The sequence below is a fragment of the Vulpes lagopus genome, chromosome 10 (assembly GCF_018345385.1).
Source record: "Vulpes lagopus strain Blue_001 chromosome 10, ASM1834538v1, whole genome shotgun sequence".
Classification (NCBI taxonomy): Eukaryota; Metazoa; Chordata; class Mammalia; order Carnivora; family Canidae; genus Vulpes; species Vulpes lagopus.
The window spans coordinates 28,368,540-28,392,433 of record NC_054833.1 but is presented as its reverse complement, the minus strand read 5'-3'; the positions used below and the strand labels follow the sequence as shown (position 1 = coordinate 28,392,433).

At 43.5% G+C, this 23,894-nt stretch overlaps 1 protein-coding gene across 4 annotated transcripts in view; it reads right to left on the bottom strand.

The window, feature by feature from the left end:
• The window catches only part of OPCML (opioid binding protein/cell adhesion molecule like), a 1,019,356-nt gene that overhangs the window by 428,229 nt on the left and 567,233 nt on the right, over positions 1-23,894 (bottom strand). The window contains exon 1 of one of the 4 annotated variants that reach the window (XM_041769943.1): positions 2,293-2,311. The exons of the other annotated variants lie outside the window; for them this stretch is intronic. Coding sequence (XP_041625877.1) covers positions 2,293-2,300 — 8 coding nt within the window. The 5' untranslated portion in view covers positions 2,301-2,311. Of the gene's footprint in view, positions 1-2,292; positions 2,312-23,894 lie in introns of those variants that run through there. 4 annotated transcript variants of the gene reach the window in all.

Genomic DNA, 23,894 nt, shown 5'->3' with positions numbered 1-23,894 from the left:
TTAATGTGGTATCTTATTTTCCCCCATTATAATATCACAAAGATACTGAATGTTCAAAAAAGAAGAAGAAGAGTAAGACGCCTTAGTTGATTATATAACCATAACCAAGACACACAGGGATTAATTTGAATTAATCAGCAACCATACAGATGCTCAGAATAGAATGCAGAACACTGGCTTGCTGTTTCTGCCTCTCAGCCCTAGGTAAGGCCGTGCGATGCAAAACATTGTTAGCACATTTTACCAAAAAGTCAATTAAAATGTATGAAATAAAGTGAACACCCAAAAGGCAATGCGGTTCAGGAAATGAACTGGTTAGCATTTACAGTAATTACTAGAGATTACTACAAATTACTAACCAAATTACTAGTAGAATGGTCATATTATTCTACTCCTTATAATAACGTTGCATACCAATTACAAGTAATTGTACATAATTTCCTTGACAGAGTCCAGAGAGTAATTCGACACCGACACCCATTCGGGACCTCCCTGTTTCCTCCCCTACCTTTGAAATAAAGTTTGACATTGCTTTAACCTGCGGACAACATTCCCATCCCCACTATCCATTCCCAGCCTCATGCCAATTTTGGCCAGAGTAATATCGGGGTGGCATACAAAGCTAAAAATAGTTGCTTTTTAAGTCTGACCTTACCACTGTGTGGTCATCCGCATGACATGATTTGAAAGGGGCTCAAATAAGCTGTCCTCGCCACTCTGGGGTCATTACTGCCTGAAATGCCACCGTTTAAACCTTAGTTAGGATGAAGCACTGGAAAGCAATTTACCTGATCCACTTACAAGGGCACCTGGGAGGGGAGATCTAGCTCCAGAAAAAAGTTTTCTAAAATGGGGGGTTGGGTAGGGGGTGGGAATGGGCAAGGTAATGAAGGTCTGTGTAACAGATGTGGTTTCTGAAATCAGATGCCAAATTGAAATCTGAGGTTCGAGATGGTTTTTGTGGTTGTTGTTGTTGTTGTTGTTGTTGTTTTTTGGAACCCACAGCTGGGAAAGGAGGAAGGAAGCAGAATCAGAAAGAAGGGAGTCAACCAGCAAAGCAGACCTAGCACAACTTTGGCCAACCTGGACGGTGGGAGCTCCAGAGAGGTAGATGCCCATCACACCTGCCTCCCCAAGTGCCACAACGGCCTGAGGTTTATAATCCTCCTGGCATGGTCACCGGCTATGAGCTGCCCTGGACACAGGCGCGGAGCCACACAGAAGCAGCTTCAGTGGAGCCGAGAGGATTCTGATGAAGGTGACAACTGGAGACTTGTCTGCTGGCCACAGTCCCTACATCTGGGCAGGAGTCTGGGAAGGGCTCATCTCTGCATAAACCAGTCAGGTTGAGGGAATTCCCAGTAAATTTTGACTGTTGTTTTTTTTTTTTTTTTTTTTCTTTCGTTAGGCCCAGACCTTGTACTAAAAGGATCTGGGCAGGATCCCAACTTAAAAAAAAAAAAAAAAATTCTATCTTCAGAAAAGAAGAAATGGCACGACCAGTTCTATCATAAAGGATACACCAGTGATTGCAAAAATGTTGTTGTCTTTTCAAATCAGCCTAAACTGGATTTCCAAATTAGCAGCCCCAACTGTGACTGTGCAGTTGCTTGCATTTGTAGTGCTGAAAAGTTGTGTTCACAGATAAGAGGGAACCATCTAACATAAGGCTACCACATTTTCCCTTCTCTGAATCTGGGAAATGTGGCTGATTTGCATATTTAGCATACATTTGCATTCTGTGTTCAATAGCCCCTAACTCTAATTATGTAAAATAAGATAAATTAGTACATTTTACTGTCATTGCATTCTAGCCCTGTGGTTAGGGGCTAAGGAGACTTAACCCAACTTCTTCCTCGTCCTTCTGGCTGATTTCCTTTGGAGCCAGAAGTCATTTGCTATTCAGGCTGGGGACATTTCAAGAGAGACATTCCCTCTTATGGAGGGAGGGAGAGAGCAAGAAAGAGGAAAGATCAATAAGATCCAGAAATAGATTGTTGTGTGTTTCCTAACCTAACAAGGGAATTTAAAATGCCAAAGCAATAAAAAAGTAAATAAAAAATTAACCATGTAAATATTTTTATAAGTAAATGAAAGGCAAATTACTTTTAAACAAAACAAAAACAGTACAAAACCAAATCCAGGGTGTCGCGCTTTTAGTAACATGCAAATCCCTATCAAGATGGAAGTGAGTGGGTTTGCAGACAGGAAGGAGGTGTAGACACCAACAGGAAGCTTGAAAGAAGGCAGCAAATGGCCAGATGAAGGTTGTCTTTGCTTTTCCAGACTTACATTTTCATCCCGTGCTCTTGTTTCAAGTAGCCTTCATATGTCTCTGGAGAGATGCTTGGTATTCCTAGATCATTCAGGAATCTTGACATTCATCACATACTCTTGCCCATCATACTTCACTAAGTACCCCACTCCACCCTCTTATCTCATCTAACGTATATTTATGAAGCACTTTCTATATGCTCGGAGGCCCACTGAGGTTGAGGGTCTGAGGATGAACAAGAAATACAGACCGAGACTGCCATGTGAAACCACCCGGAAAACTGAAAGAGAAAGTGACCACAGCACAGTCCATTCTTTATAGAGGCATGTGAAGAATGTGATGAATGCCCACAAAACCAAATGCAAAAAAAAAAAAAAAAAAAAAAAGAGGGTGAATAGGCCATTTAAGGTTCCCAAAAGGAGAGAATGTTTCACCTTGCTAAAACGAAAAGAATAAGGAATTCTCTAACTCTGTAAATGGTTGGAAGACTTTCTAGGTAGTGGGAATTATGCAAATGAAAGCATTTATACCCATGAGTTTATACCCAATGAATGGATCCAAAAAATATATAGCACATTTATGGGAATAAAGGGAAAGGAGCCTCAGCAGTGATAACTGGGAAAGAGTTCACAGAGGAGGGGAGACTCTCCTGTTATGGCCAAAGTGGTCAGATCTGAGGACAAGACACCTCCAGAAGGAGGAGTCCGCGCAAGAGGCATGACGGTGGGTTGCTTGCACCTTATGCAAGAAATTAATATATTGATTTCACTAAAGCCACGGGAAGCCAGCAGTAAAATACAGAGCAGGGTGCCTAAGAACAATTTTTCAGGCATGAGGGAGGCCATTTAAGTTTGTATGTTGGTTAGGGTTTTTTTTGTTTGTTTGTTTTTAATAAAGGAGAAGGAACAATCTAAATAACTTCTAGGTCAGGCAGTACGCATGGCACACATGCTCGGTCGTCCTTTGTGGAAAGCACAGACAGGTAAATTAGGAAGATACTGGAAAGGAGTACAGGATTAGTCGGCCACCTAAGCCAGAAAGCCGTTGTAGAAGGCTGTAGGGAGTGGCTGTAACACCCCAGGGGTGAAGGGAGGCAGCTCTCGGCTAGGCGGACTTCAAAGGGAATAAATACAAAGGACAGGTATCAATGGCATTTTGAAGGGGGACTAATAAAACTTGATTTGATTTAAGTTGGGCTTATACCCAAGAACATTGTTCATGTCTAGGGTCTGGGTCACTAAGAGAATGACAAGGGCAAGGAGATCGGGAAGACGGGAACACAAGGGGAAGAGAACCGACATTTATTACGTGCTGACTAATATTTCTAGTATTCATCTACGAATTTTACAACCTTTAGCTCATTTAATCCTTAGAAAACCCCTAGAATATTAAAAAAAAAATTATTCTTCCAGATGAAGAAACTACAAATCAAGGTAGTTGTACAAATTACCCAAATAAATTGGAGACCCCAAAACTGAATCCTAGACCTGCTGAGCCTCTCTCAGTTCCTTTCAATATGCCTCCTATATTCTGAAGAGAAACATGATGTGTTTAGACTTGGACACGGTGAGTTAGAGATGAGAGTAGAACATCCAAGAGGAAATACCTAGTGAGCAGTTAGACATAATAGGATCATAGATTTATAGGGCTAGAAGGAATCTTAAAATTATATAATCATAGAAGCAAAGTTCCAAAAAAGAGATTAAAGCTGGGGCTGTCCATATGGGGAAATTAACACATTAGGACATGAATGAAATCACCATATGAGAGAAAATATATATTAGAAGCCTAACTGCCGTCCTTTATGTATGTCTCCCTTTCTAGGATGGGGAAGGAATGGTGAGGAATGCCCTCACCATAGGGCAGGGGCTTCTCATGAAGAAGAGGAGATGGTGAGGTGCCTCTCACACCAGGGTCAGCAGATGGTTAGGAATGAGTAATCAAAAATGTTGAATAGTTTCGAGAAGCCAAAAAAAGAAGGTAATTATCTATGGCTGTTAGTAGTGCATTGGTTGGTTGCCTTGGAACTTGGTCAAGGAAACAAGGCAAATAATATAGACAAATACTGAGGTTAAGAAATATTGCCTGGAGTTTCTTTATTAGACTAGATTTTGGAAGAGAAAATATAATATATGGGAAGCATGTAAAGTGGGAATTTTGTGAAGATATACTTGGTTTGCTGTTCAGTTGTTTGCTGTTTGGTTTGGTTTAAAGAGTGGATATCACAAGTTACAAAATTGCATAGAGTTTTGGTTTGTCGAGATGAAAACTGTTGACAGCTACATACAAATTCAGAGCAATCCTCCTATTTTTATGTAAGATTTCAATAGTGGCTACAACTAAAAATCTACTATATTTCACACACACACACACACACACACACAGAAGAATTCAGAAACATGACAAAACTGTCTCTATTAAAATATATAGTGAATACACCCAAAGGTTCCATTTTGCTGAAATGGGACATGGCTGCTCAGATGGGTGACACACACTTAAGAAACTGTGGGTTCTAATAAGAAATTGCTTAAAGGGAAAAGACTCAATTAGAGAATACTGTACCCAACTAAATGTTGGCCAAAGGCTCCAGGGGCCCAAGCTTGTTCCAAACCATGCAACCCTAGCTTGGACGTTCACCATGGGCGGTAGACAACTCCCAGGGTCATACACTCCCCTCTTCTCCTCCACCTCCTCTTTCCATCTATAAATCAACCTACCAATGAGGCTCAAATGCAGCCCACCGCCAAATGCCAGGGACCTCCATGCGAGTCATGGCATTGGATCACTTCCTAAGTGGACTGTGGCGTGATCTGCGAGCACTATTGTGGGTGCCACTTGAAAAAGATGTCTACAATGTGGGTAACTGGTAAGGTCTGCATTCCAATGGCTGCAGAACACAATGCGGACACCTACGTGCAAAGAGCTGGCGTGTCCCATCATCTAAAACCACATCTTGCTAATTACCATTCTCCTTGGGTGACTGAGTTAATTTCTGCCCGTGGTTAAACATGCTGTTTATATTGCTTTGGTTTGGGGGTCAGGAGGTGCAGAAAGAAAATATAATTAATTCTCTAATAATATCATCTGTTTCACATGACATCACAGTTTACATTATTTTGTGCGTGACACCTAGGACCGAGCCGCAGAGATACTGAAGCTGGTGTTAGGGGTAAAAGGGCTTCCTCAAATTTTTTTTTTTTATCTTTTTCACTGGCTTTGTGCTGTAGTTGAAATACACAATTTCAGTCGGCATCTGCAATAGAGAAAATGTTTTCTCTGGTGGTCGTATGTAGAATTTTCATTTTCTTAGAATTTGGGGAAGTGCTAATCTCGGAACACAAACTCATGGTAAAATATCAAACAGTAGGGAAGGAGGTAACATGAAAAGAAAATTTATCAAGTCAATTAATACTTCCCTGAATATCGACTTCTCATTCCCAGCAGCCAGAATTAAAACTTAAGGGCTTCTTGTGTATATATGCACCAGGATTTTCTTGTGCATATATATAATCCCCTTCCCCCTGCCCCGCACACACATGCACACACGCATACATGCACACAATTTCCTTTCCCTTCCATATACCATGTTATAGTGCACAGGCTGCTTTTTAACTTTGTGCTTTACGTAACCTATCAACCCTATGTTGGCAGGACTTTTTTTCCTTAAAGATCTTATTTATAAAAATCAAAAAAAATTAAAAAAAAAAGATTTTATTTATTTGAGACAGAGAGAGAGAGAGCACAAGCTGGGGATTGGGGCAGAAGGAAAGGTACATGCAGACCACCCCCTACGCAGGGAACCTGATGCGGGGCTCGATGCAGGGACCCTGAGCTCATGACCTGAGACAAAGGAAGACACTGAACTGACTGAGCCACCCAGTCATCACCATTGACGGAACTTTTAAAGATTATTTTTGTTTGAGACGCCTGGGTGGCTCAGCGGTTGGGCTTCTGCCTTGGGCTTAGGGCGTGACCCCGGGGTCCTGGGATCTAGTCTCACATCAGGGTCTCCACAGGAAGCCTGCTTCTCCCTCTGCCTGTGTCTCTGCCTCTCTCTCTCTCTGGGTCTGTCATGAATAAATAAATAAAATCTTTAAAAAAAAATAATGTCCCTTTGCCTCTGTCCTTTGCAAAACCCCTCCTGCCATCTCAAATAAGCTCTCTCTCTCGAGAGGTTTCCTGATGTCCCGTGAATGCATCCCAGAATGTTGTCACGCTCCACTTAGAGACAGTAGAGAGGGTGCTATGATGGGACGAACACCAGCATCTTGGTGAGCAGACACGAACTCATGTCACTGAAACTCTCAGAAACCTCAGTTTCACATTAGAAGGAAGTGATGGAACTAAATGAGGTCCAAGTCCTCCTCTCCCCAAATTACAAAGCTATTTTGTTCTAGGACCCAACCCATATATTTCCTCTTCCAATTCCTTATTTCGAGCATGAGAAACCAAAGATAGAATGAGCGGAACCCAGCTCCAGTGTCCCGGTCTTTGTTGAGTTCATCCCAAAGGCAAGGCCTAACCATACAGAATAAACTTCAAAGTCCATCACACAACCCGGGCCTGACTCCAACCACCAGGAGGCAGCCACATAAGATGACATGAGTATTGCAATGTCTGTAAGCTGCAAGTGAGGATGATGGTGCCCATGTTGGCCTCTCCAAAAGGGAAAGTGGGGGTAGCAGATTTCGTTTCTTCTTCTCAGAGCAAAGCCCTCACTTTTCCTCTCAGGGTAAAATATGGGAACATGAGAGAAAATGGGTAGCACTTGTGTGATAAGAAATGCTTTCCAGCTCAGAAAGAGTGTCAAAAACATGAGGGAATGCTCTTTTAAAGGCCTCTGCCCACACTGCAGCACCTCTGCCACATTTTCCACGATGCTTTAGCTTTGTACTTCCTCCGTCTAAATTGTGTCATCTACGATGTATTTCCAACCATACAGTTTCTCTTAGGGATTTATATTTAGCATATGGAAGGTCAAGGCCAGGCCAGAGGCTATGTCTTGTTGTTTCTAAGACCAAGATGGAAGAAGGTCTCCATCCCACATAAGAGGAAGATTTGGGGAAAGTCTGGAGGAAAATGTAGCCTTTCCACGGCACCACTGAAAGAAATTACTGGCAAAAATGGAAGAGTGGATAAAGAAAAGAGAGAAGCAACAAGGGAAAGCGAAGTGTAGGAGCTGATGGGTCCAAGTACAGGCACAGTGGTCTGGGGATCCAGCTCTCTTCCCGTCAACTGATACCACTGTAAAGGCCACACCCATAAGTCCAAGACAGCTGGGCCAGACCAGGGACCCTCGGGCCAGATGGGAAATATTCCAGGCTTCTCTTTATTTTCCTGGCCCAGTATGAATTTATTATTTAGGTCAGACTAAATGGGATGGATAATATTCTCTGGAGATCAAAGGCTATGCACCATCTCTGACGTGTGACAAATAGAAGGAAGCACAGCCATGCCTTCAACTGGCTCCGTGAAGGATGGACACTGAGAAGGAATGGGAAGGAGTCTACCAATGCCTTTCTTTCCATTTATTTCAGTTTATCCCCCCACCCATCTGCTGTCCTTGCAAAGCAGGAGAAGGAAAAGGAAATGTCATTTCTCTGGAGATACAACAAAAGGTTATTTGCTTCGGAAAAAGGCTCTGTCTTAAATAAATGAAAGTTGTCTGTATCATTCGTTTGTTTGTTTGGTGCTCCTTTTTTTTTGGCTCCTTCTCAGTCACCCCATAAATCACTGAAAATCACCTTACCACTCCCTGAATTTGTAGGAGCTTCTTGCTGCTACACAAAGGCATAACAATGGGCCAAGGCAAACATCTCTAATGTCTTCTTTCAAAACCAAAATGCATTTTAATAATTTAAAGCTGCAGTTCTTTCAGTCACTTGATAAATTATTCACAAATTTTACAACAAAAAAAAAAAAAGAAAAAATCTGTTCCCTTTACAAGTTCTGGAACATTAAATCATGTCAGAATAGATGAAAAGGACAAATCAGTCCTAAACTCTTAGAAATCATATGTTTTACTTCTTCATCTGCAAGCAGTGCCATGGTTTATAGGGCTGCTGGCAGCTGGAGATGCTTTCTCGGGACTTATGTTTAGGCACAAAGGGAGGATGACAGTATAAGAATGAAGGACGGCTTCCAGGGGGTCTATAGAGAACATCTACCTGTGTGCCTCCCAACTCCAACTTTAAATACCTTTTCAAAGAAATCCTCAAGGATAGGCACATGAAGAAAGCTGATTTGCTCAAGACAGTTCACATTAAGCATGGGAAGAAGTCAAAACGATGCTGGTTCCTGCTGCTCTTGAGGTCAGACACCCTCTTACATCCTCCTTCCAAGCACGGTCAAGAACAAGGCTGGGAATTTACCCCAAAGATACAGATGCAGTGAAATGCCGGGACACCTGCACCCTGATGTTCACAGCAGCAATGTCCACAATAGCCCAACTGTGAAAGGAGCCTCGGTGTCCATTGAAAGATGATGGATAAAGAAGATGTGGTCTATGTATACGATGGAATATGACTCAGCCATTAGAAATGACAAATACCCACCATTTGCTTCGACGTGGATGGAACTGGAGGGGATTATGCTGAGTGAAATAAGTCAACCGGAGAAGGACAAACATCATATGGTCTCATCCATTTGGGGAATATTAAAAATAGTGAAAGGGAATAAAAGGGAAAGGAGAAAAAATGAGTGGGAAATATCAGAGAGGGAGACAGAACATGAGAGACTCCTAACTCTGGGAAACGAACTAGGGGTGGTGGAAGGGGAGGAGGGCGGGGGGTGGCGGAGACTGGGTGATGGGCACTGAGGGGGGCACTTGACGGGATGAGCACTGGGTGTTATTCTATATGTTGACAAATTGAACACCAATAAAAAATTTATTTAAAAAAAAAGAACTAGGAGGTTGCATACTATTCAAATGTTCATCAGGCATAACCTGTAGATGCTTAGCCAGCAGGTGCTTCTGCCTCTCAGATGGAGAATCTTCACTTAGCAGAGACTTCTAATCTATGTAAAGGACGACAACAATGCACTACTATTATAGACACCTTCCAGCTGAGGACCTGGGAATCTTTGCCAGCACCTCCCATCTCATTAGAAAAATATGGTCACTGGATGGTTAAAGTGATACACGGCCAAGAGCAAAGCTGAACTAGTAAGTTTTCCTTCTAGATGCTTCCCTCCTATAGGCAGTACCCAGACTATTATTGGCATTAGTACATTTTGTCATGGATATTTTTGTCTTCCGCATCCATGGCTTTGTGTCATCCTGCTGGAGCTTGGAGGGGTGGAGGTCTCGTAGAAGAACTCATTAAAACATCATACTTCAATTAGGATGGGGATGGAGTTTCTCTGAATAAATTCTGCCCATATGGCCAGATACAATGGTGATAGAAACCACAGATGTAAGTCAAAAGTCCAACCTCATGTGTGGAAAATGGGAGTAGCCATCACTTAGTTATGTACCATTTTGGTAGGAACTAACGAGATTATTTTTTAATTGGTCAAAACCTGAAACTTCATATGTGGCAAGAGGTTCTAGATGAAGCTTCCATCTTCATTAGCAATTCAACTTTGTATTTGAGGGGATTTTGTAATTTTTTCTATCTTTCACCTCTTATTCCTTTTATAATCGGATTTTTAACGCCCCATTGTTTATTTTAAGGGAATTCTGATGTTGGGGGGTATTCTTGATTAAAATATCATATATTCTACAAAGGTTAGAATCATCTCTACTGACAATATCTTTCTTCACCCTTCAAATTCCATGCTGAGCTTCTGGGGGAGTCAAGGTGAAAAAGAGCCAACCTTTAAAAAATCCAGGGTTCTTTAATTTTAATTCAGCAAGATAGATGCAGACCTCCAGATCAGTATTTGGAAATCGGCAAAGTAAAGAAGCAGAAGAGAAAAGCAGTTGAGTTTCAAGAGTATGCTATTTATTTATTTATCAACACATCTCTTTACCCTAAAGAATTTAAGGGGAATAGCAAAGATGCATACAAAAGAGCAAGATAAAATAAATTAAAAATAAGAAAGAAAAATCACCCCAGGATAAGATGTAGGAAGCACAGAGTCAGAATTCGGCAATCTCAACATAATACTAACATTCCTTACATCTCCACCCCTTTTTCTCTCCCCTAATGTATGTCAGCGTAACCGTACCCTGTTTTTGTCTTCTTTGGTGGCATTATGCAACTTGTAAGCAACACTCAGATATTTGCCTTATAGAGAAATCAGCATACATAATTTAGGACATTGAAATAAATTAGGTAAGGTACTTCTAAGTGTCTGTTGTTGGTTCCTTTTTTTTGCAAATCTACATTACAAAAATTATTTTAGATTCCCAAAAGTTTCTCTCTCTCTCGGTTCAATTATCAACTTCATTGACAATCATCTCTACATTTTCGGAACACAGCATTTGTGAATATTCTTCTACTTCTGATCTGAGCTCAGGAGGATATTCTCTGATATATCAAGAGCTCAAGTAACTGCTCTCACTTCCGTTGGCTTCTTCTTCCCCATTGCCTTGTATTATGTTCCTTAAAACACTTACCAATATTGAAATTGAGTTTGTTTTAGGGATTATAATCTCCTCCGACCCCACATTTACTAGAATATAAACTCTACGAGAATAGTGATTTTATCTTTGTTGTTGACTCTTATGCCCCAATTGCCAAGATGTGACCTGGAATAGAGTAGGTGCTCAATGAAAGGTTGCTGAATGAATGAATGAATGAATGACTATTTGGGTTAAAATCTTGTCTTCAGTAATTTGGTTCAAATACTGTCTTCACCATTTTTACTAGCTTGATGAGGAAATCAGCCTCATGGAAGAAATTCCCTTAACATGCAGACTTCTTTTACTTCAAATTTTACCTGCAAGGATGTTCTCTGTATCCCTCTCATCCCCTCCAACCCCACTCCTGCTGCAACAAAGGAAGGATCCTCCATCTGTCCCTCCCTTCACTTGTGTTCTGGCCCTACCCTTCTTTCTTCCTAAAGACTGCTCTACTAACCTGCCAGCTCCATTTCCTCTGGCTCTTTTCCAGCAACATATAAGAATAATTGTATCAAAGCAAAGCTAAAATATTGAAACATGAATTTTCAAGGCGCTTTTTTCCATCCCTCTAAAAATTAGAAGCTTTTGTTTAACTTTAGATCATTACCCAGAAAGGCTCTATCATTCTGTTGAATGGTAATGGGCCAAAAGGGGGTTGGAGGGATGGAGAGGTCAGAATTAATATTATATGGTCTCATTCATTTGGGGAATATAAAAAAAATAGTGAAAGGGAATAAAGGGGAAAGGAGAAAAAAATGAGTGGGAAATATCAAAAAGGGAGACAGAACATGAGAGATTCCTAACTCTGGGAAATAAATTAGGGGTAGTGGAAGGGGAGGAGGGCAGGGGGTGGAGGTGACTGGGTGACGGGCACTGAGGTGGGCGCTTGACGAGATGAGCACTGGGTGTTATTCTGTATGTTGGCAAATTGAACACCAATAAAAAATAAATTTATAAATAAATAAATAAATAAATAGATTAATTAATTAATTAAATTAAAAGAAAGAAATAACTAAATTTATAGTGAAAAAGGCAGAGTCCCCCTTGTAAAAGAAAAGAATAGCTCCTAAAGGTGAATCCAAGAGAATGAAGAAGAATCATGAACTTATTCCAACAGGGTTCAGAAGAGACTTTGGGTGGTTGAGAAGGAGAAGAAAGTTCTTTGGGATGGGATAAAGATTCTGGGCATACAAGACTAAGAGAAATATGGGGGATGGAGCACCTGGGGGGGGCTCAGTCAATTAAGCATCTGCCTTTGGCTCAGGTCATGAGCTCAAGGTCCTGGGATCTAGTGCACTATTGGGCTCCCTGCTCAGAGGGGAGTCTGCTTCTCCTTTTCTCCCTTGTCCTTCTTTCTGCTGCTTAGGGTCTCTCTCTCAAACAAATAAATGGAATCTTTAAAAAAGAGAGAGAGTGAGAAAGAAATATGGGGGGAAAGTATTTTAAAATACTTTAAAGTGTGTTATAAAGAGAGAAAGAGACTCTTTCTGGTTTTCAAAAGTAAAGATTATTTTGCTTTCCAATAATATTTGTTGCTGTTTGAAGGATTGCTATTTATCTGAATGATTCATAATAGAGAATCAGGTCATAAACTGGGAGCAAGAAAGCCCAGCTTTCTCTGGGTTACACTCTGAGGTTAGCATTCTTGAAGTCAAACTAAACCAAACCAAACCAAATCAAAACCCTTCCTATGACTGATGTCCTTGTACCTGTCTCCTTGGCCCAACTTCAATAAAGAGTTGTCTGCATTTACTGCATATATTTCAATTCCAGTTCAAATATGACCCTTCTGTCATCAACCTTCTGCCCCACTAATCACTCTCCCTAAGATCACCTATCATCCTGGCTAACTCCAGTGGACACCTTTTGACTCTATTGTTCTACCCTACTGAATCATTTGGCCATTCCCTCCAACAAGGTCTACAAAAACCCAAGGCCTGAGCTTTTAGCATGGCTCATATCTCACCCTCAGGAAACTCAGGTCTTTGTACCACCATTGTTAGGGGCAGTTAGTCCCCAAAGGCAACCCCATTCTCTGTTGCCACAAGGCTCTCCCAGCCCAGCACCTGTGCTCTTGCATTTGGTCCCCTGGGGCCATTAAGCTCTGCACATGGCCTACTTGTAGATCTTCCATCTGGTCTCGAGGTGAGACAGTACTTTCTACAGCCCCTCTCCCAGGGAAGGGCACGACTCAAAGACCCTCATAAGCCATCTGTGAGAGAAGCCTCAACACCTCTCTCTAATTTCCAACTCTCATTTCACCAACAACCTCTAGCCCTCAGAAGCTAGAAGTTAGCAATTGGTGAGATTGTAAAACCACCTTTACAATTGTTTAGTCAGCTCTTCTACAAGTACTAACACTGGTTCAGCACCTTGCTTTACAGTGTGGACACAACTGGCACCCACTGCTTTGGGGCCCCAATCAAAACTTAAAAAGAATCCCATATTAAACCAGTTACCAAAGATTGTGTGTCCTGTCTCCTAGGTCCTGGCTCCATACATTCAAGACAGAGCTAGAGTCTGTCTTTACATGTTCCCATTCATCAAAGCATTATATAATTGTTTCTCTGTCTGGCTTCTCCATTAAATTGTCAGTGTCTAGAAGGTAAGGTCTTTCTCCCCACCCCCCACACACATACACATACACACAGCAGCAACAACAATGACTGACCCCACTTCTCATTCCTTCATGCTTTTACCCCTTTCTCCTCTAAACAGCCAAGTGTCTCACAAGAATGGTCTGTGTTTACCGTCTCCATTAGTCTACCCACTCAGGCCTCAGCATACTCAAATCTGAGCTCTGGCCTCATCCTTTACTGCAAGCCTTTCCATTAATGCCACCAGTTACTTTTTTATTAAATCCATTAGGTCTTTGTACTCGACTTACCAGCAAACATCTGGTTCTTTGTACAATTCTCTCCTTCTTGAAACAGTCTTCCTGGGGCTTCTCATATTTTAAGAGTCTTGTTTTCCTGTTAACTTTCTGGCTGATCCTGGCCTTTCTTTCATCCAGGCTCAAGCCACCAAATACCTAAGCTCTCCAAGGCTCGGTCAAAGGCATTCCTGAGTAGGTCTTGCATGCTTTTTAGCAGCAGTTCAAAATGGCCAGGTCCAAAGAGGCTCATGACAGGCTCATGATGTACTCCCCACCTGGGTCTTATTTCTGTACTTTCTATTTCAGCATAAGGCCCAACAGCCATTCAATAAGGCAAGCTGAAACAATGGTGTCATCCCAGATAGCTCTCTTTCCATCTTCTCTGGTACCCAGGCGACCACCAAGTCTTACTGATTTGATCTCCGAAGTGCTCAGATCTGTGCACTTTCCCCATCTCCACCTATCACTCTACCTCGGCCACCCTCGTCTCTCAACTGAAGTACTGCATTGCATCCCAAAGGCATCCTCAAGTGCACTCAGGTACCCTCATAGTCATTCTCCCACACTGCAGCCTGAATGATCTTTAAACAAACAAACAAAAAATCATTCATGTCATCATTCCCTCCTCCCCCACTCCTTCTCCTGTCTTCTATTGGATTAATAAAAATGAAGCTCTGAAATGTGCCTTACCAGACTCTGGGTTATCTTCTTGTTCTCTGCTCCAGCTGTATGGGTCTGCTTTATGACCTCCTGCCCTAGGGCCTTTGCACATTCTATTCCTTTTGCAGGAAACCAGCTCTAACAAAATAAACTCCAACTCACTCAGCTCTGTGTTGAGGGGAGCGTGTCCCAGCATTCCTAACTGGGCTAGTCCTCCTCTCAAATCTCCCCCCTAGTGCCAGGGGCCTCTTCACTGGATCTCCCTGCACTGCTGCAATCACACCTTGGTTTGATTACTTAATATGCCACCCCTTTCCCTGGTTTTGCTCCTGACCCCAGTCCTAGTAGACAATACAGTACCTGCCACACACGAAAAGCTAAATAAATTATAAACCTCAGTTAAATAATTAAAATCTCACCAAAATGAATAATCAAGAACAATACAGTGTCTTGTTAAACTAAATAAACGATTGAATAAAATCATCTTGCTCCTTTTAGCTTCAGTTTCCTGAAAGGAAACAATGGGACAGTAACTATTTCACAAAACTCTTCGAAGGTTTAAATAAAATTGTATAACCAAATAACCCTGCTTAGTATTTGTCATGTAACAGATTCTCAATAAAGGTTTGCTCTCTGGGCCACCTGCGTGGCTCAGTGGTTAAGCATCTGGTCTGCCTTTAGCCCAGGGCGTGGTCCTGGAGTCCTGGGATCAAGTCCCACATCGGGCTCCCCACAGGGAGCCTGTTTCTCCCTCTGCCTGTGTCTCTGCTTCCCTCTCTGTGTCTCTCATGAATAAATAAATAAAATGTTAAAAAAAAGTTAGCTTTCTTTATTTCTTTGCAATATATACACACATAATGATACGGAGCTGGGTGGTGAAATACAACTAGCCATGATGTAAAGTAAGGACAACAAATATAGGGTAGGATTGCCCACTACTCCACATGGCCCTCCATTTCTCAATAATGCGTGCTGGGCATCCTCAGATTTTACCCTGCCTTTCTACTTCTCTGTGACAGAAGAGTCACCAGGAGGTAAAGAAAAAGAAAAGATAAAGAGACATAAAAGAAAGAAAAATGACAGTTTTCGGGATGGCAAGTGGATTATTCCAACACATCTTGACTTACATATGACAGATGTGTTCCTGAAAGATATGCGTAAACTGAATCATACCTTGAATTCACAAGGGAATCTTGGTATTTAAAGGGATCCTTTATTGAGTTCTTTTGGAAAAAGAATCACCAGCATGATGACTAACCTCTCCCTCTAGTGCATGTACCAGGGGTATTATGTAATCCCTTTTTACTCTGGTCTGGGGCAAACTGACGCATGGTTTATGTAAATGAAGAGACTTTTAAATGTTAATTTTTGATGGAAAGCCATCAACTGGGAGGCCAGCTCAGAGGAAGCATTCAATAAATCAAAGCTTCAGGCCCAAGCATCTATAGATGATAGCTCTTTGGAGCTTCCCTGCCTTCCCTTGGAGACCTTCAAATTGAACATTCTTCATTTACAAGCTGAGACTCAAGGATCTGAGGGGCCTTGCTAGTAAGTCACATGCAAAGTTGTTAACCTAGCAAGAATCCCGCTCAAGAAGTCAGGGCTCTGCAATGAGTTGGTTAATAGCTCAATTAGCCTGGAGAAAGTAAAAATAAAAGACTTCTTCAGGAGAGTTTGGGTGAGTAAAAGGCTCAGTGCTACACGCTTAGCAGTGCTAAGTCCGGCACATGGTGGGTGTGCACCAGGGTCACTCCTGTGACTCAGCTGCTCAACCGCTTTGGGTGCAGTTTACCCAGAACCAAGGGACAAAGACCAGAGGACCAGACCACGGCTCTCACCTGGGGCAGAGGGAAGGCAGGAGGAAGTCAGATAATGATAACATGTTGTTTTTTATGGGGCTACGAAGAGAAGACCGGTGTCAGGGCTGCCCACGTGTGACCAGAGAACAGGAGATGTTGAGAAAATATTTATGCTGTGAGCTCCGCTGGACTGAGCTCTAGAACTACACTGGCTGGCTCTCATTTAGTTCCCTGTTTCCATTTATTCAATAGCTTGAGAAGCTGGATTGCAGTCAAATGATGGTGGCTTCTAACAGGCAGGGGCAATGATGGGAAGAGGAAGAGGCTGGGAAGCAGCCTGGGCCACAGGTGGAACCCGCCCTGAGGACCACAGTGCCCTTGCCCTGTCCCAAGGCCCCCTGAGCCACTGCTGTCTCCACCTGGACCACGGGCTCCAATATGCCAGAGTACGCATGCATGAGCTTTAATGCATCTTCCAGCCCTAAGCACGTTAGAAATTTCTGGCATCAGACACAGTGCCTGGCACCACAGACATTCTTTCAAAATGAAGCATGACTTCTAACTGTAGAGGAAAAAAAGAAAAGAAAAGAAGAAAGAGCGCAAGCAGATAAGGGATAAACCGGGGCTTTGAGGTCAGTCCATCCCGGCTTTCCCGTTGAGTCTGAACTAGTGGGAGACTACACCCGTGACGAGGAACCATCTCGGGGAACCCTCTCCCCCGACTTCTCCACTCGCCACTGTTCTAGCTTCTGCCTTGCAGGGGAGAAGGCAGGGTGTGCATGCGTGGGTGTGCAGGATCTATTGGTAGTGGTTCACGGAAGGTTCCTGAAGTGCAGCTCCAAGACCTGTCTTTGATAGATGGCACGCGCTACCTGAAATTAGAAATTGGCTATGTGGCTTCAGGAAACATATTATCTTCTATAACACTTGAATGTCGATATATCCTCCCAGGGGACGGGGTCAGGGCAGTGTTCCTTGTGAGTCTCGCAAGTGTTGCCCACGACTGGCGCACACAGAGGAGTTCTCCTCTGCGGTGCGGGGAGGGAGGACAGAAGAGATGGCCTGACCCACAGCTGGAAGAAATCGTGGACACCCCTTTTGGAGCTAGCAGCTATTTATCCATCCGGCCAGGAGACACTCTTCACCTGTTTTGGCCATTAATACAGCATAACACTAAAAACAGGAAATGCATTTCTATCTGATCGAGTGACAAATGCTTTGAGCTGCCCAGCACTCGGCCACGGCCAGCTTCCTTACTCCCAACAAATCGTAAAATAATAATACAAAACCTAAATAACAGGAGCAGCAGCTAAATTGTTTCTCCATCCCAACTCATTTTTTAGATGGAATGTCATCTTGACAGATCTCTTCTGATCGAAGTGTCTAATTGAATAGAGTCCTCATTGCTCTTGAATTTGTGACCTCAGACCGCTGTGAAATAAATGCAATCTGGAGAATTATTTCCAAATAACAACTGCTACTCCTCCGGGAACGTACTATTGCTTCCAGCTTCTGAAATTGTTGGTGAACCACCTACTGACTAAGCTATTAAAACTAGGTGTTTTGTTTGGATTCCAGACTAATGCTTCTATAAATTCAAAAGCAAGACATACTGCAGACGCCTGCAGAAGGCCCCTCGCTCAGGCGGGGACACCCCCGAGAGACTACGGCCCCGCGCACAGCTGGCCAGGCCGACCCCGCAGGTCCTGACCCAGTTAGCAGGCTGCTCCCCCGGGGCCGTGTGAGTGGGAGCAATTAGAGCCTCCCGTGGGAAACTTGCCTAATGAAACCCCTTCAGAGGTGGCGCATTTGTTTGAATTCGGGGATTTTCCATGGACCTAACGATTTAGACAGAGTTTGCCAAGATGTTCCACCCAAAGCAAAATTTTTTGGAGACCCAGCAGAGTTCTGGGTGCATTTAGGAACGCAGCGAACATGCATTAGGAGGCTAGGCACGTTGCATTTGGCCAGCCGTGGAGCCTTGCATCGGGTGAGTCCCAGGTGGACCGTCTCCCATAGCGTTAACCACACCGCTGGAGGCGGTGGCAAGGCCGCACCCGTGTTCTGATCCCTAAGGCTCAGAGACCTAGAACTTACCCAATGTCCCACAGACACAGGGGCACAGCTGGGGCTGGAAAACTCTTCTCACTCCAGACCCCAAGGCTTGACCACCATGCTAAGTCAATCATTCACAGACATGAGGATCCGTGGTGCAAATGATGCAAGACTATGCAACTGATCTCATCTTAGGAAAACTTCAATAGAGTTAAGATGGCTTCATGTTAAAAAAGAAAAAAAAAAAGTGGGCCCTGGGGTCGAAATGACGTTTTATAAGTCCTAGTTGTAGTCCTTTCTTATAAGCTTTCATTCCCATTATACAGGTGTGAACTATCACACACTTCTAAGCCTTGTCTTTTACTTCTGTGTAATGAGAGCAAAATCGTGGCTGTCTTGGGAATTAGAGGGACTGAGGTATGTACAAGCAGGAAGTTCCCGCCTGCTACAGGGTCAACGCTCCATAAGTGGGAACCATGACTTGATTAATGGCGCACGTCTTCGCGTTCACAGCCTTCAACAACGTCTCAAACGCACACGTTTTCTAAACCACAAGGAATGTTTCCGACTGTGAGCGTGAAGCCTCTGTATTTTGGAAACGTTTCTTGAAATGCAGCCTGAAACGTGACTTTTATCCACCATGGCTCTCTCCTTCTTTCTTCTCCCTGCTGCCTTTCTCCATTCTCTTTCCCCCTGCCCCTACCAGAACGGGGGCACCTTTCATCAATGGATTAGTCCATGGCTAAAATATGACTCATGCTAGGAATGAAAAGGAATATTCCGTCTGTGTAGCCGGCAAGGGCCCGTGGGGCAGATTCTCATTAGAATGCTTTACAATAATATCAATCAGTATTAAAAATGTATGTTCTACTCAATTTTTAAAACATCTTAAATAAATCTTTAAATAAAGCTATTTTGTTTTATCTTCAGGGCTCTGTGAACAGTCAGCCCTAAGGGGCCCTTGTTTCCCCAAGTACAACCCCAAAAGCGTCTTCTACCAAAGCTTTATCTTTCTGGGGGGTCTCTGTGCTCGTGGAGTCAAGTCTTAGGGGCAATACTAATTCTTTGTTTGGTGGCAGCATAATAACAGGGGAAAGGAATATTACTCCATTAGGCTCGTTTACCATTCGAGATTGCTTCCCAGGAAGCGGCTAGTTAATCCATACCCTTGAGGTGCAAGCAGTGTTCACCCAATGCCATGAAAAAGGTCAGTGAGTCCACAGGAAAGGAAAAAAGGCAGTGCCCTTGTTACAGGGCCGGGAAAACTCAGGGGAAGGCTAAAAATGGAACTAGATATTTCCAGAAAGGAGCGTGTGCTGCCTCTTTTATAAATACCTCTTTGGGCTGGCAAAGACTGCTCTCCTTGGTTGAAGCCTGAACTCTACAGGAGCCGGGATGAGACTGGCTGAGGTGTCAGCAATAGAGAAGAGTGAGGACATAAGCAAAATGGGGGATGCAGAATGGTCAAAGGTATTCATACTCGTTTAAGCAGGAACAGCAACAGTTGTCTACGTGATGACTCAAGTGTGTCTGTTTCTCAGAACTGATGACCATTTCCTACCCTAACTACTGAGGTCCACCCAGAGCATCCAATCAGCTCCTGCTAGCTGGACCTTACTGCTCATCACCTGCCACTCAAAGATCCTACACCTGCCCACCCACTTTTACGTGAAACACTCATGTAATTGATGACTCATGTCACTAGCTCCCAAAGGGAGCACATTCCCTTCTGCTATAGGGCCCCTACCCACTTTCTCAGCCTCATTTTCTACTACTGTCTCCAACACTTCCCATTCCCTGGTCACTCCATGCGTGGCCCTTGCCGTATGCATTTCCTTATGCTGTTCCCTCCTCCTGCGATGCTTTTCCTTCCACTTCATTCCTTATCTCCAATAAGAAACACAACTTCTTGTAAATGAGGCTCTATCTATGTGATCCCCCCCCCCCTTATCTCTTCTCTTGACCTTGCCCCAACTCTGGTAGAATAAACCACTTGATCACCCACACTCTGGTTGCTCTTTGCCCATTTTTGGGTTATACCAGCAGCATACTGTGACCTTACTAGCAGTTTATGTGACTTCCTCTGCCATTAAATGGCAACATCCTTGCAAGCAGAGGCCTTGTCTAATGGGCTTCAGTAGTCCCATACCCCGTACATCTTCTGAACCATGGTAGACGACTAAGAGATGTTCAATGAATCAGTGAGAAACAAAAGTCTGAGTAAATGAGTTCCAAAAACATATAGTGCTTCTAGAAGCTATTTCTTGGGGAACTTTATGTGCGTCACTTGAAATCTTTTGTGGTCAGGGGTCTGATATCAGGATTAGCTATTTCCAAAAAGAAGCTGCTGATTACCATCATCAACAGTGGAGCGCACCTCTAGGAGACAGCATGGTAGTAGAAAGAGGATGGAGTCCTGTCTATCAAGTGTAGGAGATTGACAAAAGGGCCATGGTGTTGTTTCTTTTTATTTTTTATTTTTTTAAAGATTTTATTTATTTATTTATTTATTTATTTATTTATTTATTTATGAGAGAGAGAGAGAGAGAGAGAGGCAGAGGGAGAAGCAGGCTCCATGAAGGGAGCCCAACGCGGGACTTGATCCCAGGTCTCCAGGATCATGCTCTGGGCTCAAGGTGGTGCTAAATCGCTGAGCCACCCAGGCCGCCCAGGGCCATGATGTTAAAAACATAAAAGAAAGAAAGAAATGAACCCTCTCCCAACAAATGTGAGGTCACACACACACACACACACACACACACACACACAGTTTGAAGCCAGAAGCCCCATACTCAGATTCTCTTCCCCTTCCCCAATTAGTTGTTTAATCTTGGGAAAATCACTCAATTTCTCTAGGCCCTGGTATATTCATTATCTTAAAATTTTAAAAAAAGTAGTATATGTGACCTCTAAGGTTTACTCCTGCTCTAGAAGTCTATGCACGTCCTCTCCCAGGGTTTCCCATTACCTTCTAGAGTCTTCAATGAGAGCTCCTGTGCTTGTTCATGTTGTGTAGCTTAATGGATCCACAGAGCCTAGTTAGGGTGCTTGCCATCTCTCATTTCACCACACTCCTATCAGTTCTCACCAGCCAGGGTGGCTCAGCAGTTGAGCGTCTGCCTTCGACTCAGGTTGTGATCCCGGGGTCCTGGGATCAAATCCCCCATTGGGCTCCCTGCATGGAGCCTGCTTCTCCCTCTGCCTGTGTCTCTGCCTCTCTCTGTGTGTCTCATGAAAAAATAAATAAAATCTTTCAAAAAAATTCTCACCAGCCACTTTGGTTCCTTTAGTGCAAACACAGAGACAAGATGTTTCTTGGTTTGAAAGACTTAATTGATTTGTATGTACAATAAAATTGCATCAAATTTTGCCCATTCATATTAATAAATGAAGACAGAGGAGTCTCTTAGAATCTACTTGGACTCTTTAGACATTGTGTTTTGGGGATCACAGCCAAGAGTGCTGAGCCTCAGAACCCTCAGAACGTAAAAGGCTTGCTACCCCAGAGCCCACCGTGGGAGCCAGCTTAAGGAGTCCCACCACATGAATCACAGGCTTCCCAAGCCCTGGCAGCCCCAATTACAACATCATTCTGGTGTCACTGCTCAATTGTTCTTCTTCGAAAGGGCAAACACACCTCAGAGACAGAAATGTCAGCGCAGGACACCCGCCAGCCATGCAGAGTTGTAGGCGGGCAGCCCCGGTGGCTGCCATCCTTCGGGCTCCCTCCTAGCTACACAGTGGGAACAGTCACCTGCAGGGAGGCTACACTGAGGGGTACTTTTTTTTTTTTACATCTCACACACCTACGCTTGAAAAAAGAAATAGCCAGTCTAATGGTGTTTTAATGATTCCACAAGCAACCATAAGACCTCAAGTGTTGAGTGTCATAGAAATTTCATGTAGGTCACAACACTTTTATGTGTTCTTTAGATCCAAAAATAGAAGTGAGGTTCTGGTTTAGCTAAAAATCCAGGAGGAGGCATTTCTTGTGAAAGACATGCGTCGAGCCAGGAAAGCTTTGGGATCCTGTGTCAAAGGTCCCAGGAGACGGCCGCACACCTACAACCCACGGGACATCAAGTGACAAACCCCCCCCCCCGCCCCCGTCCCTCCTGCGGTTGCCGTCTGTGGTTTGTTCCATAGAATTTGCAAAAGCCCCTCCCTACCGACCATGAAGGCAGATTTCAGTCCCTTGTGGAGGAGTGAGGGGGTGAGCACGCGAGGGGAAATGCTTCACAGGGCATTTCTTTCAACTGTCAGCCTGTCACATCAGTGTCGACCGTTGTCACTCGCAGCAAGAAAGCTTTGGGGCCCCAAGAAATGCCAAGAAAATGGCAGCCAGTGGGCAGGACGATCGCCAGCCTGCTCCTGCTAATATATGCAGCGGATGTGGCATTTCTGACAATATTGCTTCTGCCTCACTTGCCATTTAATGTTAAGAGGCTTCTAGAGTCTACTGCATTTAAAGAGTAATGACTGTTTTCAGGGTAAATGCTCTGTTAAATAACCCTGGATTATTGTGTCGTGTTATTACATTTATAAAATGGCATTTCAAAAAATAATAATTGTTTTAGAGTTAATTGATGTTTTTAACCATCACTGTGTAGAGAATTTTTATTCAGCAGACAGGGAGTGAGCCAGAGAAAGAGATTTCCATCGAGAGAGTCGGTACTGAAAATAGAAATCTCTCCTGCATGTGAAATCCTGGTAGAGGAGGCCCTCCTCCTCCGAGGACTGCCTTCAATAAACTCTTTCTACTGCAATTAAAGCAACCACAGGACCAAGGTAAGCCTCAGCCGCGCTCCCCAGTGCACTCCACAGGCATTGGGCCTGGCAGTGGCCCAGGGGGTGAGGGAGGCCTTGGCACAGATTTCTCGGCCATTATACCCCCATGTGGGCAGGCCTGGCCCCCGAGCAGCCCGAAGCAACGGCAAGGACCTGGAGCTCCGCACAGCAGTGACTTTTCAAATGTGAAGTTAATTACACGGCCGAGAGTCTCAGGATTTCATATGGCCAGAGGCAGAGTTGAAAGCAGGGATATTACAGAATAAAACTTGGAAATTCTAAAATCTCCACACTGGGAGGGTGCAAAGAGTGGGTGCCCTGAACATTCCCCTAGCGTGGTGGGGATGGTGTCACTTTCTTTCTTTTTACCAAAATTCTTCCAACACAACTCTTCAGGCAGGTGAACAGGGGACCACTGCCTACCGTGGGAGAGAGAAATGATCTTTTCATCCCATGGTTTCTTTCTACAAGTATTCCTACGAAGAAGGAATTGGGTATTATTAGTAGTAGTAGTATGAGAGCTTTAGATATAAAGTTATATGTACACACAAGATAAGTTCATTTTCACTCTGACAGACCTTAATGGAGAATCAAAATCTTTGTATTTGCAGGTCATTTCTCTTCCCCTTATATGTTCCATCATCCAGTGTGTTACTGTGATTTGTCGTAAGAAATACATGTCTTTGTCCATGGCTCACAGCTCCCAAAGCCCTTGGAATTTCTTCAATAAGGAGTGCAAATCAGTACGTTAACGATGTGACTTTTGGGACCCCACAGAAGGATGGGTGCTGGACAAAGAACTTATCTTTGCCCTGTGGTTGCTTTAATGACATGAATAGTGAAGCCTCCGTAAAATCCCAAAGAGATGGGGTT